This window comes from Anthonomus grandis, chromosome 11 (assembly GCF_022605725.1).
Source record: "Anthonomus grandis grandis chromosome 11, icAntGran1.3, whole genome shotgun sequence".
NCBI lineage: Eukaryota > Metazoa > Arthropoda > Insecta > Coleoptera > Curculionidae > Anthonomus > Anthonomus grandis.
The window spans coordinates 382,218-395,365 of NC_065556.1; the positions used below are offsets into that span (position 1 = coordinate 382,218).

Here is a 13,148-nt window from a genome sequence, read left to right on the forward strand (position 1 = left end):
TTACGGTACTTGCTGTAGCATTGTCTTATTTGATGCAGTATCTGTTGGTCCGATACCATAGAAATGGAACTTTTTGCCCACAAAGATTTTAAGTCTTTTATTAACGGCACACAGACAACACTTCAGGTTCTTGTTTACTAGTTTCTAATAGTTTTACTCGAATCAATAAATAATACTTCATTACATCAAAATATGTAGGCAACACATTTTCACTAAATGGTTTTGGTGCACCAAACACAGGACAAAACAAATCAAAGCGCGTGCGAGGCATTTTAATAAATATTACGAACGGCGCGTATGAAACCACAGCATCAGCTAAAAAGAATTAGACATTAAATCGCCCTGGTCCCATTGTCACGAAGCGTAAAACGATTAAAAACGAACACTTACGAAGTCGCACAGCGGATTTTATATAGAGACTGTTACGGGCCCGCGTAATATAAAAAGCCAATTTTCAAGGTCATTTGGGCAGCCAAAGGTGACGTCGTAGAAATCTGAAATTTTGCACACCAATTTGTAATAACAAAACGCAACTTTTCCGCATATAGGCATTTTAAGTTTCAAAAAAAAAATTTTTCGCTCCACCCTACCTGAGTGTTTAGTGTTTAAATTTGGAAGCTGACATTTGAAGATTTATTAAAATATATTGTAATGCCTACTTAGTTCATACAGAGCTATACAGAATGTAAATTCTTGGCTTTATCTAATAAAATAATAATATAATAATAATAATAATCTAACATGCAATAAAATGTCAAACTTGTCATTTTGGTACTTCAAAATAGGTCCTAGGTATTTACACCGAAAAAAAATAAATTTAATCTACCCTGTTTGGGACGCATCAAATTTTAGTGCGCTGCCAATTACACCGAAAAAATAATACTCATGACATCATTTGATCCAAGTATTAAATATTTGGTAGGTACACGCGTTGTAAACGTAGCTAGTGATAGTGGTTGAAACCCAACCACCACAAAAAACGCCGTATATTTACTGACTGAGTTTTAGTATAGCTAAACGCGGATCCTGCATTTCGACAAATTTACGTTAAACGTTCGGTGGGATTTAATTGCTGAATGAGAAGCAAGATCTGGTAGATTCTTTTTCCAAGACGAAGGTTCAAGAGGTCAAAGTCCGAAAACCACTTTCATTTATAGTCTACCTGTGAGAGCTTCGATGCCGGATGGCATGAACTGAAATTAGCAAATATTTAATTACAACAACTCCGATAATAATATTGGTGCCGTCTAGCGATTTTTTATCAAAAAGAGCTATGAAGATTGTCAACTTAGTCCTTTTACTTAAACAGGAAAAACCTATATCTACGGCAATTTTAGACCGTTTTGTTTGAATAACATGGCCGCCAAACTGTATAAATAAACTGAAAAATAAAAAAATTAAGGCGCGATGGCAGAAGGTCCGAATTACTATCAGACCACCAATTTGTCCTGAAAAGATCGGCATTTGTTTGCAGTTTATTGGAGTTAACAGTTTGTCCTTGGCCACTGCAAACTAAATAGATTATTGTAGCTGTTCCAAACTGTACGTAGGGATGTTTGATTCAGCCTATTTTTCTAATTAGATTCCAGAGTTATAACACCGATTCTTTCCTATGTCTATTTGGTTCTGGCTTTGCCTTCCATAAGCTCTCGAACCTCAACCTGCTTAACTCTTATAACGATCAGTGGCGGCTCGTGGGTCAATCTTCAGGGGGGTCATTTTGGTTTGAAAACTTATAGTTTACTCTAATAGAAAAAAACAAATCAAACTATTGATTTTTTAAAGTATTTGAAAGATCTTTTTGTCATTTATATTTTGGATAAAAAATACAGACTTAGATAAAACTCAATAATATTTACCGAGATATTTACCCTATTAAGGGTAAAAATAACTTTAAATGCTTAAATCGTTTGCCGAAAATTAACTTTGCCTTTTTATTAGAGTAAATATTTTAAATAAAAATATAAGAAAAAGGGTATAAACAGGTTATCGAAACCACTCTACCTAGAACCATCGTACGTTTTGGAGATCGGCCGAAAAAGGACGAAAATGCGTATAAATTTACAAAAAATATTTTTATCGGTTTATGTTGACTCGCCGCTTTTTGCAGGATAAGTTGATGGGCATAGCAGTGCTAGCAATAAAGTGTGCATTTGGGTATATTTCTTTAATTTTTGTTTATATTCCTACCAGTTTACCGCTCATGACTGATGCACCATCGTAACTTTGGGCAATTAATTTTTCAGGTGCTTGATTAATTTTTGATAATTGAAGTTCTTCCAATATTACATTAGTTAAATGTTGTGCTGTGGCATCTGGAGGGTTAACAGATTTCCAAAATCTTTCATGTGCAATCAGTTAATACATATTGCAATATGACAATCATCTGCGTTTTATTGAAGCTGTCTGTGGTCTCATCTACTTGAATTGCCACAAAATTTGTCTGGCCAATCTCCTTAATTATATGAGTATGTACAATGGCTAACATTGATTCGAAAATATCGTTCTGAATTGTTTTTGATGTGCCTTTAAATACTGTACTCCTTTCAATATGTTCTTTAAACATTAAATCCAGTTCAGAAACAAAATCGATAAGGCCCAGAAAAATTTCAGGATTATTGGAGTTGATACTTTCGTCATGACCGCGCAATGCAATTTCGAAAACTCCACAAAATTTTACACAGCCGATTAGTTTGTTTAAAATATACCTATTTTTAGAAACCGATTCATTAAAGCCATGCACAGATTTACGATATACACTATCAAGTTGCTGTCTTATGTTAACACCAAAGTATATAGTTTTCAACTGTTAGACTGTGTTAACACGTCCTAAACTTGCGTAACTCATGGATGAATTTATATGAGTAGTGGAAGAAGCAAGCTTTGTAATTTTCACTTTTAAATGCTTAATGTCAATTACTCCATTTTTCGCCCATACAGCGTCATTCGAAAATAGTAAAGACGGGTAGCAAAAAAATTTCTCACACTGCAGCCACAAATCCAATCACACAAATTGTACATTGATTCTTTAAAATATTTTTGAATATCTTTACCCCTATCCTTTGTTGTTTGTTTTAAATTCATATTTGGTTTTGGTCGACCACTTTCCTTTTTCTCAAGCCGTCATAATTATTTAAATTAAAATCTGCTGGAACATCATAATTTAATGTTCCAGCAGATTTTAAGGCAATTATTTCGTGCGGGCGGCAAACAGTAACTATTTAAAACAAAACTGAAAACATTCATCCAGTCGGGCCGTCGACTACGTTAGCGATATAGGACTGAAAGGTGACTCTCACTCCCGCCCACGAAATGCTAATCTGCCTTCTTTGTTCTATTTTACATGCATTTCTCCATAAGCCATAAGAACTGTATAGGGACAATTTAAAATACGGCCCAGCCACGGGCTTGTGATGCGCGCGAGGCGCGACGTTAATAATATATTTATTTGTTTTGCCAATGCAGACTGCTTAGAGAATTTTATATTTCACAATGAAGTTTTAGATAAAAGATATTTATAATAAAATTGGGATTTTTATGAGATTATTTAAGGGGGGTCATTGACCAATTGACCCTAAGAAGGAGCCGCCACTGATAACGATAGGTCTGCGGCAGCATGAGTGATGCTTGTAAGTTTCCACAAACCTTTTAACTTGTTCTGTTCTGGAGTCTGGAGCTACAAACAGATCTGGAGTTCCTAGAGTATTTTTGCCTAGAGCAGAAATCTCCGACTTATCTGGATTTGACTTTGTGGGAAATAATCGCGTTTATTTCCGTTCGATTATTATAAATAATCGGTAAATATAGTCCAGAACTACCTATATATGTATCTGTATGGCGTACCACAGGCGACAGTCTTGGGCTCCACTTTGTTTATATTGTACATAAATAACATTGTAAAGGTAGTTCTTAATAGTAAAATTCAACTTTTTGCAGATGACACAATTATTTTTTGTATTGGGGACAGTACAGCAGAATTAATAGAAACTTTAAATAATGAACTTAAAAACATATATCAATGGTTAAACAACAATGGTCTACAGCTTAACATTTAAAAGACAAAATCTTATAAAAAATAAATATACTAACATAGACCTAGTACATGATGTGTTAATTAGCGATCAAGTTATAGAATATGTCAACAAGTTTAAATACTTAGGTTGTATAATTGATGAAAATCTAACTTTCTCAGACCACTTTAACTACATAACAAACAAAATAGCAAAAAAAATCATTCTTTTAGGTCGTCTGTCAAAAAGTTTAAGTGTGTGGGCCAAATTAACTGTATAGAAGACAATCATTGCTCCTCATCTTTACTTTTGTTCAACTCTTTTATTTTTAATGAATAACTCCGAAATCGATTTACTACAAAAAAAAAACAAAATAGGGCGTTAAGAATTATTCCTGGTTGCAGTCGTTATACAAGGAAGACAGAAATGTTAAACTGTGCCAATGTGTTGAGTCTAAGACAGACCGTCACTTGATACAATGATATTTATTTATAAAATGTTACACCACTTAGTTCCAAGTCATTTAGTAGAAAATTGTAATTTTATTAGTGACATTCATCAACACAATACAAGATCAAAAAACAATTTTTACATAGACAGAGTAAATACTGGTGCAGGTCAAAATAGTTTATATTTTAAAGGTTTAAAACAATACAATGAGTTGCCGGATTATGTAAAGAGCTGTAATAATATAAATAGCTCTAAAATGGTATGTAAGCAATATATTAAAACTTTAATTATTATATATTTAAACCAATATATGAAATTGATTCTAGCCTAGTGCTATATATAAAGGATTTTTTTTTATAGTCGCATGCTAAAATGTGATATAGGTGCATCACAGATTATCATATCTTTGACTGCACTTTTTAATTAGATCAAGATACTGCTTGCATACTGCCAAAAAAGCTGAAACAACAGCGGCGTCTCTTTCTAGACTAATATAATACAAATTTAGTAAGATGAAAGTTTTTGGCCACGCACGGGTGAAACGCAACTTTTTACTCGCCAAGCCGATTTTTATTCGACCAAGTAGGAATTCGAAGTTTTTGCACAACGAAAGCTTAATTTTTAATGTGCGTGTTAAGAAATTATATTAACTTTACCGCATACGGTATAGATTAAATACACGATACGAATCGTACTTAAGCTTAATATCTAATCTTTTATAAAGTTTATTGGTTTGCCCGGGTGACCGATATACTATTTCGGTTTGACCAACTTTCACAACAACTATGGGTAAGAAATGAAACCGCTAATTTAATTTCCAACATTATATTAATCTTTTTTTTTTCGTCAGTAGGGGTTCAGAGCCAGTTCAATCTCATCGAAATCTGTTGGAATCTTTTCTGCTTTTTCGAATCTTACGACACAATAAATCAAATTTATCTCCGTACTGCGCTTTAAGTGTCTTATTATGTAGTCAGAAGACCAGCTTTAGACCGACTGAGAACATACTTGTTTAATAAGTCTCAGGTTGTCTCTCTAGTTTGACGGAGGTTAGGACTGACGTTCCTTAGGAAAGTGTTCTGGAATTCCAATCTTATTCCGCTATTTATAACTGACTTGCCTCCATTTGTTGAAGATTGTTGCAGATGACACATCAGATATAATAGCAAGATTATAATAGACTATCAAGACTACAGTATTGATGAAACTTTTATTATGGCTTGGATGTTATCTCTGTCTTTGTTAAAAGATAAGTGGTACTCAGATAGCCGGATTTCTTTTCAACATCATAAATTAATGCCTCTTACAACTTAAATTTTTTCTATAGTTTTTAAATGCATAGATAGAAAAAAGTGAGGTTACTAAGAATCGATCGATATTTGTCTCTGTACTGTTCTAAATTTCAAAAGTGTTTAAAAGGTTTATTGATACAAGAAACTTCAATATAGTATTAGGGTTGCAGCATTCAAACTGAGCTCCTACCAACTTAAACTGGGAAAAACAAATCAATAACATTTATTCCAGATTGGTTAGTTGGCGAAGAAATGTAGTCTTTGAGAAATCACTTCGCCTGTTTTGTTTTAAACAGATACAGTCCTACGGTTGGAACCTTTGGTGTGACACTCAAATAACGAAACAGTTTTACCACCAACCAAAATTCTTTATTTTATTCTTGACACGACATGTTAGCACCTTCGAAGTGCTGACTGCTAACATCGTTAACAGCTAAACACGTTTCGAGAATAAAATAAAGAATTTTGGTTACTGGTAAAACTATTTGTGATTTGAACAGATGCAGTTACTCCTACGATATAGTATTTATTTTCGAGGAATTAGCCTCTGGAGGTTTTGACATAAAGGGTGCTCAGATTTCAATATTCAATGAAGGATGTTCTTCTGTAGCAAAGTTTTAAAATATTTATTGATTTAGGTTAGGTTTGTTGTGAGTACGAGACCTTATGTCCCTCCAGTGCGATCCTAGGTCTATTGTGGCTCACTTTTAGGTGTTTATGTTATTCGCAACGGCCGAAATCGCCCACTGCCCGATTTTTTTGCACACAACGCGTTACGGGTATAAAAATTTATCCAAGATGCGATCAGGGACTTTTTTTTCGAGCACTGAGTAGACCTAATTATCCAGAATGCCTTTTTGGGTAAATTATGTCACCCATAATGCGAATGATGGTTTCGTCCGCCGTGGTTTTGCTTTGTGGTGCATTTATTTTGCCCACGTCGCATTCTGTCTATTGCGCTATACCCAGAATACGTTTCAAGTAAAACAATGAACAATATAAAATGATTATTAAAAGGTACACACCTATCACAGAGTTACAGTATATGATAGATATTATATTGAAAACAAAACACTCAACGAAATGTAGAAATAGGAAAATAATATTTGAAAAACACTATTTGTTCTTACAAGAATTACTCTTGTGGCATTTGGAATTATATTTTATATTTAGTTTTACACATGCACATGCTTTAGTTTGACAACCTTTCAAACAGTTACATTTAACAAAACCTTGTTTAGACCCCGAAGACAACATGGCTTCCTGGCGCACATTGACAGAATAATCTGCAGCCACCTCAGATAAAGATAAAAATACTGAAGGACATAATTGAAACTCATTTCTGCTGTATAATCGTGTCAATTTTCCATTTTTGGTACCCAGAACGTACAATCCTTGATCGGTTTTTTCCATAATGACTGATAATACGTTTCGAGGAGCTAAACGCCCGCGATCTACCTCTGGTACGTTTATCAAAACATTGTCACCTACATTAACAGGTGGAAATTTGCTTTGCGATTGGTTAAGCATTTTATCAGCTTGTTGTTCAAGCCCCCGTTTGCAACCTCTTCTCTCCGTATCAGTTGCCTTTTTATTACCACAAAGTTTGCATAATGGTAAATTCCAATCAGTGGCACAGGCCATATGCAATGACTCATTACATTCAATGCACTTATTACGTGGGACGTACATATCATCACAAACAAAACAATTCATCATATCGATATTTCCATTTATCAACCTTCCCTCGTTCGTATTATTTTCGACTTCTATATCTAATTCGGTTTCCATATGAAATTGCGTTTCGTTTTCTCGTTCCTTTTCGATACTAAATTCGGTGTCGTTTTCTTGTTCGTTTTCTAAAGATTCTTTTATTAATTTCAGATGCTCTTCAAGTTGTTCTTCAGTCTTAATTTCATTTGCTACACAGGTGTCCAAGCATGAATCCAAAAGTCCATTTCTCGGTGGAGTTCCAAACATGGCTTCATAAGGTGTTCGCTTTATACCTGTATGGAAACTGCGGTTTTTTGTACTCTGAATAATCCGAAGACCTGTTGCCCAATTTTGACAGTTATTATCTGACATCCAGGCTACAAGGCTATCGCGAACATCTTGATTTGTTCTTTCAACGGAGCCCTGACTCTGGGAATGTCGTGATTTACCGTGAACGATTTTTATAGCTGACCAACTTGCAATATTTGGGGCTCCAAACATACAGAATATATCGAGAATAACATCTGCCACTTCATTTGCTGTCTTTGTTTTAAGTGGTCGTAGTATTACAAATTTAGTTAGGTGATCTTGATAATTGAGAATAAATTTATATTCTCCATCAGGATCACTTTGCATATCGATAAGGTCAACCTAAAGAAAAACATTAAGTTAGTGGTACTGTGATAATAAAGTTACAGCAAATCACAATATTATCGAGGTAAATACAATATAACGTAACAGAACACATAACCATGGAAATAACAATGACAAATGTTAATTAACATTACCTGGCAACGTGAATTCATTTCACTCATAATCATAGGTTTCACAACTAATCCTTTACTTTTTGCCTTTTTCTTTAGAGCACACGATTGACAGAAGTCTAAATATATATGAATTACCTCTCTAGTAACATTGCAGTATTTCTTTTCTATTTAATTTTCCATTGCCTTTTCTCTTTTGTGTCCTATTTGTAAATGAGCTGTGTGTATTTTATTATACATTTTGACTTGCTGCACAATAAAAAATTAAACCTGATTGGTTTCCTAAATGTTCCTTCTTAAATAGTTTATCTTTTTCGCCAACTGTTAATAGATCATATTATCGTTTTAGTCTACGATATTGTTTGGATGATAATTCTGGCCCATCCCGTCTCCTTTCAAGTGCTACTTTTATGTCATTTACAATTTCTAAGTAACGTTCGTCTGATAATAACAACGACCTGTCTTTTTTCTTTGACATTAATTCCCATAATCACATTCTCAAAGACACACACAATGAATCACAAATCACATAACTTAAAAATACAATACTTGCACCCGTCATCTATCCGTACGTGTCACAGACTGTCTCCGACAACCGGCAATTCACCTCCAACGCATTCTGAATAAATCTTAATACCCAGAACGCGACGTAGGCAAAATGAATGCTTTACAACGCGAAATAAAACTTCATTCGCGTTGTGTGTGATGAAATGTATCCACACGTTCTGGTCAATTATCTTTACTCAGTGCTCGAAAAATTATATCTAGTTGCATCGTGGGTAAATTACTATACCCACAACGTGTTGTGTGCAAAAAAATCGGGCAGTGGGCGATTTCGTCTATTGCGAAAAACATTTGTACTTAATTTGTACCGAAGAACCATTCTTAATGTCTTTCGTCTTAGGTAAGGTATTTCCGATGATGGCGGCCTGCCTGATTCTCTCTAGTGCCGGACATCTGCATAGGATGCGCTCTGCAGTCTCGGCTTCCTCCATGCAGATTCCTGTGCTTCCTGTTGAGTTCTCTTATGCCTCTTAGTAGCGCTTTGCTTTGTTGTACACCAGATTTGAGATTGTGTGTTTTGCCGCATTGTAGGCGATGCCTAATGCGGGTTCTGAACCTATCAGATTGCATTCTGCTTCTTTTTTAGTTAGCCTGTCAGCCGTCTCATTTCCTGTAAGCCCAGAATGTCCCTAAACCCATATTAGGGTAATTTTTTCCTTTCCCAAGCAGTATGAGCTCGTTTTTGCAATGAGCTCGTTTTTGCAGCTCCATATTACTCTGGATGTGCAGAAACGGGATTCTAGCGCTTTAAGAGCCGACTGTCACTGTAGATTTTGATAATTCTCTTTTCAAATTGCATTTGGTTAGGCATTCTTGCACAGATTTTAATGGCATGTACTTCCACCTGAAAAATTGATGAGTGTTTTCAAAGGCAGATAGATATTTCTGTCCTTGGGTTAGTGCAGTATTTTCCAGCTCCTACTCCTAACTAAGTTGGTTTTGGAGCCGTCTGAATACACTCGGAGGTCCGCTTTTTCTAGTTCCATCCATTTGTGATTCCAGTCCGCTCGGTTTGGAATGTTGACCGAGTATGAACTTGTGTTTAGTGTTTTTCTTGGCATTAGGTCTGGTGGCATACCAAGTGTGCTGTGATTGCAGACCTTTTTAACCAGTTCAGTTGATTCCATCCAGACTGTGTTTGCCGAGATGATTTTATGACATGGTGCACCCTGTAAGTAGTTCTTATGATTTCCCCCTGCAGGTATATGTGCAGAGGCTCAGTCCAAGTAGTACTTCCATGGCGACTGTCGAGGTGATTCTGATCGCCCTCGTAATAAGCAAGCAAGCCTGCCTTTGAAGCTGCTAACTTTTGTTTTGGCCAGTTGTGTTGCTTTACTCCACTATGCCACAGAGCCGTAGGATATCGTAGGAGGTCTATACACAGATCATCTGTGTATACCACTGCATCTGTTTTGGGTTCATTCCCCAGATTTTGCCGCATATCTTGCGACAGTTTAATAGGGACAGTTTGGATTTCTTGAGTGTTTTGTCAAGATGCGAGTTCCAATTAAACGTCCTATCTAAAGCTATTTCAAGATATTTCGCCTTTGTTGCAAATTGGATGGTTTCACCTCTCAGGATTGGCGGTTTGAGTTCGCCCATATTCCCTTTTCTGGTGAATGGCACTATTACCATTTTATGCGGATTAATGGACATTTCCTCCCTCTCGCACCATTTTAACATGATGTTCAGCACTTCTCGTTAACAGGTACCTCTTCTTAACAGGATCACCGGATCAAGCTTGGACTTCTACCTCCCACAGTCGAATTATGGCCAACAGGTCATCAACGAGTAGCGACCGCAGGAGAGGAGATAGTAACTACGGGAAACCTCGCGCGCCTCTAAAGTGCACACGTTAGCTCTGTTGATTTAGAAAAACATTTGGGAATTATGTATGAAACAAAATATCTTGTAAATGGCCGCCACGGCTTTGCTGGGATATGCGTACCCTTTTGACGAAATTTTCAATAATTTTATTCCATATAGTGTAGCGTTAGCGTCTCATTCCGGTTTCAATGACTTCAGATAATCCTACAGCCAGAAATTATTACTAAACGCGTTCCATCGCAAGATCGTGGAGGCTAATTCTGGTCACCAAATCGGAAAATAACACGACCAGAAGTAAACTCGTGCAAGATCATCAATGTTTTCAAAAGATATAACATGTGGCACCGCCCTGCTGTCAAACTACATGTCGTCAATATCAATAGGTTCCAAATGAGGCATAAGAATCTGTGTTATCGTAGCACAATAACATTCGCCATTCACCGTTATTACATTAACTTCTTCGTTTTCGAAGAAAAACCAATTACTCCTCCAGACCATAATGCACACCATACAGTGACACGTTGGATGCATTTCTTTCTGATGAATCATTTGTGGAATTTCTATGCTCCAAATGCGAAAGTTTTGCCTATTAACGAAGCCATCCAGGTGAAAATGGGCCTCATCACTGAAAATTATTTTGTTTGCAAATTCAGCAGTTTGCAAGTTTCTCAAGGATCCAATTGGTAAATTCTTTTCGCTGTTTATGCTCTGCTGGCAGTTGTTGAGGCAATTGGATTTTTTAGTCATGCAGCTGTAAGTTTTTAGTAAGAATTCTCTGAAGATTGCCTATTGAAATGTTCAATTCTTGTGCCCGATGACGTCTCTAGTCTTTCTGTCAAACTTTCGCGAACTGCCGTAATTTTTTGTCCTGAATGAACTCTACGAGCTCGTATTGTCTGTGTAACATCACTAACCAAACCAGTACTTTCGATTTTTTGATTATTCTTTTCACGAATTAGAATTATTAGGAACATTATTTCGACCAAACATTGGATGCACTTTACGAATTAAACTTTCACCACTTTGATAATAATGTTTGACAATCAGAACGCGTTGTTCTACTGTGTAAGGCTCCATGTTTACCAACTCCCATCTGTCAAATTTCGATCGGTCACGTCATATTCATGTGACATTATGACTATCAAACACAGCGCGCAATTCAAATTTTGCGTTCTTATGGAAACACCCTTTATATAACATTGCAAAAGCGTATTATTCGTTATGTCTTGGGCCTGACCCATAGCTTCAACCTTCAGCCGACCATACTTCAGCCAATTGAAAATGCTTACCTTTACCTTTGTTTACTTCACTTCCTTGGTGTTATTTATGAAACAGTCACGTAACTGTTGAGAATAGAGAAGGACGAGTATGTGACTATAATGACGCGGCATGAAACCAAATCCAAACAATTCTTTTTATATACTATGTCAATGGAAATAAATAATTTGATTTTTTTAGGAAACAACCTTTAAGTCCGGATATAAAATACCTTGGAAGTTATACGGTTTATATAAAACAGTTTGAGGAGTCCGTGCTAGATATAATTTCAAAATTTGTAAGTTATGACTTATAAATAACATAATAAATTAATTAAGTATGTTTTTAGGAGAAGGGGATTTTAATAATAGATGAAATAGGCAAAATGGAATTGTTTAGCAGAAACTTTGAGGAAGCGGTTACAAAAGCGCTTAATAAGCCTGACGTACGAATTATTGCTACTGTTCCCACTAAGGGTCCAACTTTTGTCGAAAGGTTAAAAAAGGACCCTAAATGTCACCTTTTAAACGTAATATTTCTTTCTAGAATGTGTTTACAATAATTTAATTATTGGTTTTCTTTAGGTCACTATCGACAACAGAGACTGCCTGGTAGAAACTATACTAAGTTTAACACATATTAATTAAACACGAAACTAATAAAAAAATTTGTTTGTTATTATTTAAGTCAAGACTTTAGCGCATATTGCTGAGGGGCGTGCCACTGTAACTGAAAGGACAGTACGGTTTCTGGTATAACCGTGCAGATGAGAATTATGAACCTGTGGACCTTGGACTTGCATGATAGCTTCGGTTGTTTCTACGGTCTGTCCCTCCAAGATCCTTTATACGGGGTCTAACTCAAAAGTAGGACCGATTTTCTGTAGTGCGACCGTAGCTGTGTTGGGGAGTTTGACTGGTTGGAGTCAAAGGAACTCTCAGCAAGATCGAAATACTAATTAAAGTCTATAGACTGCAGGCTTTGGTGAAGTAGGGTAGTTGAAACATTTAAGCCTTTATTTTCCATAGCCCATCTCTCCATCTAATCTTTTTATACCTTGCTTAGCTTGGGTTCGATTCACTTTGTGTTCATATTCTCTTTCTTTTACGAGTGTGGCGGTTATGGATTTTTTTGTTTTTCACATTCATATTGTTTGTTAATTTCCTTGGAGGTACTTTTGGAAGTGGGCGTACTTCTTCCGGTGCAAACAAAAGGCTTATACTCTTAGACTCGATATTTTTTTGTTTGACTTGTCAACACAGGAATGGATT

General features: G+C 35.9%; 1 protein-coding gene across 1 annotated transcript in view; it reads left to right on the plus strand.

Annotated features, from left to right (window-relative positions):
- LOC126742432 (nucleoside-triphosphatase THEP1) overlaps nucleotides 1-12,544 on the plus strand; it is a 28,185-nt gene extending 15,641 nt beyond the window's left edge. Inside the window, exons 4-6 of the mRNA XM_050449082.1 lie at nucleotides 12,079-12,175; nucleotides 12,227-12,406; nucleotides 12,462-12,544. Coding sequence (XP_050305039.1) covers nucleotides 12,079-12,175; nucleotides 12,227-12,406; nucleotides 12,462-12,524 — 340 coding nt within the window. The 3' untranslated portion in view covers nucleotides 12,525-12,544. The remainder of the gene's footprint in view (nucleotides 1-12,078; nucleotides 12,176-12,226; nucleotides 12,407-12,461) is intronic.
- The last annotated feature ends 604 nt before the right edge of the window (nucleotides 12,545-13,148 follow it).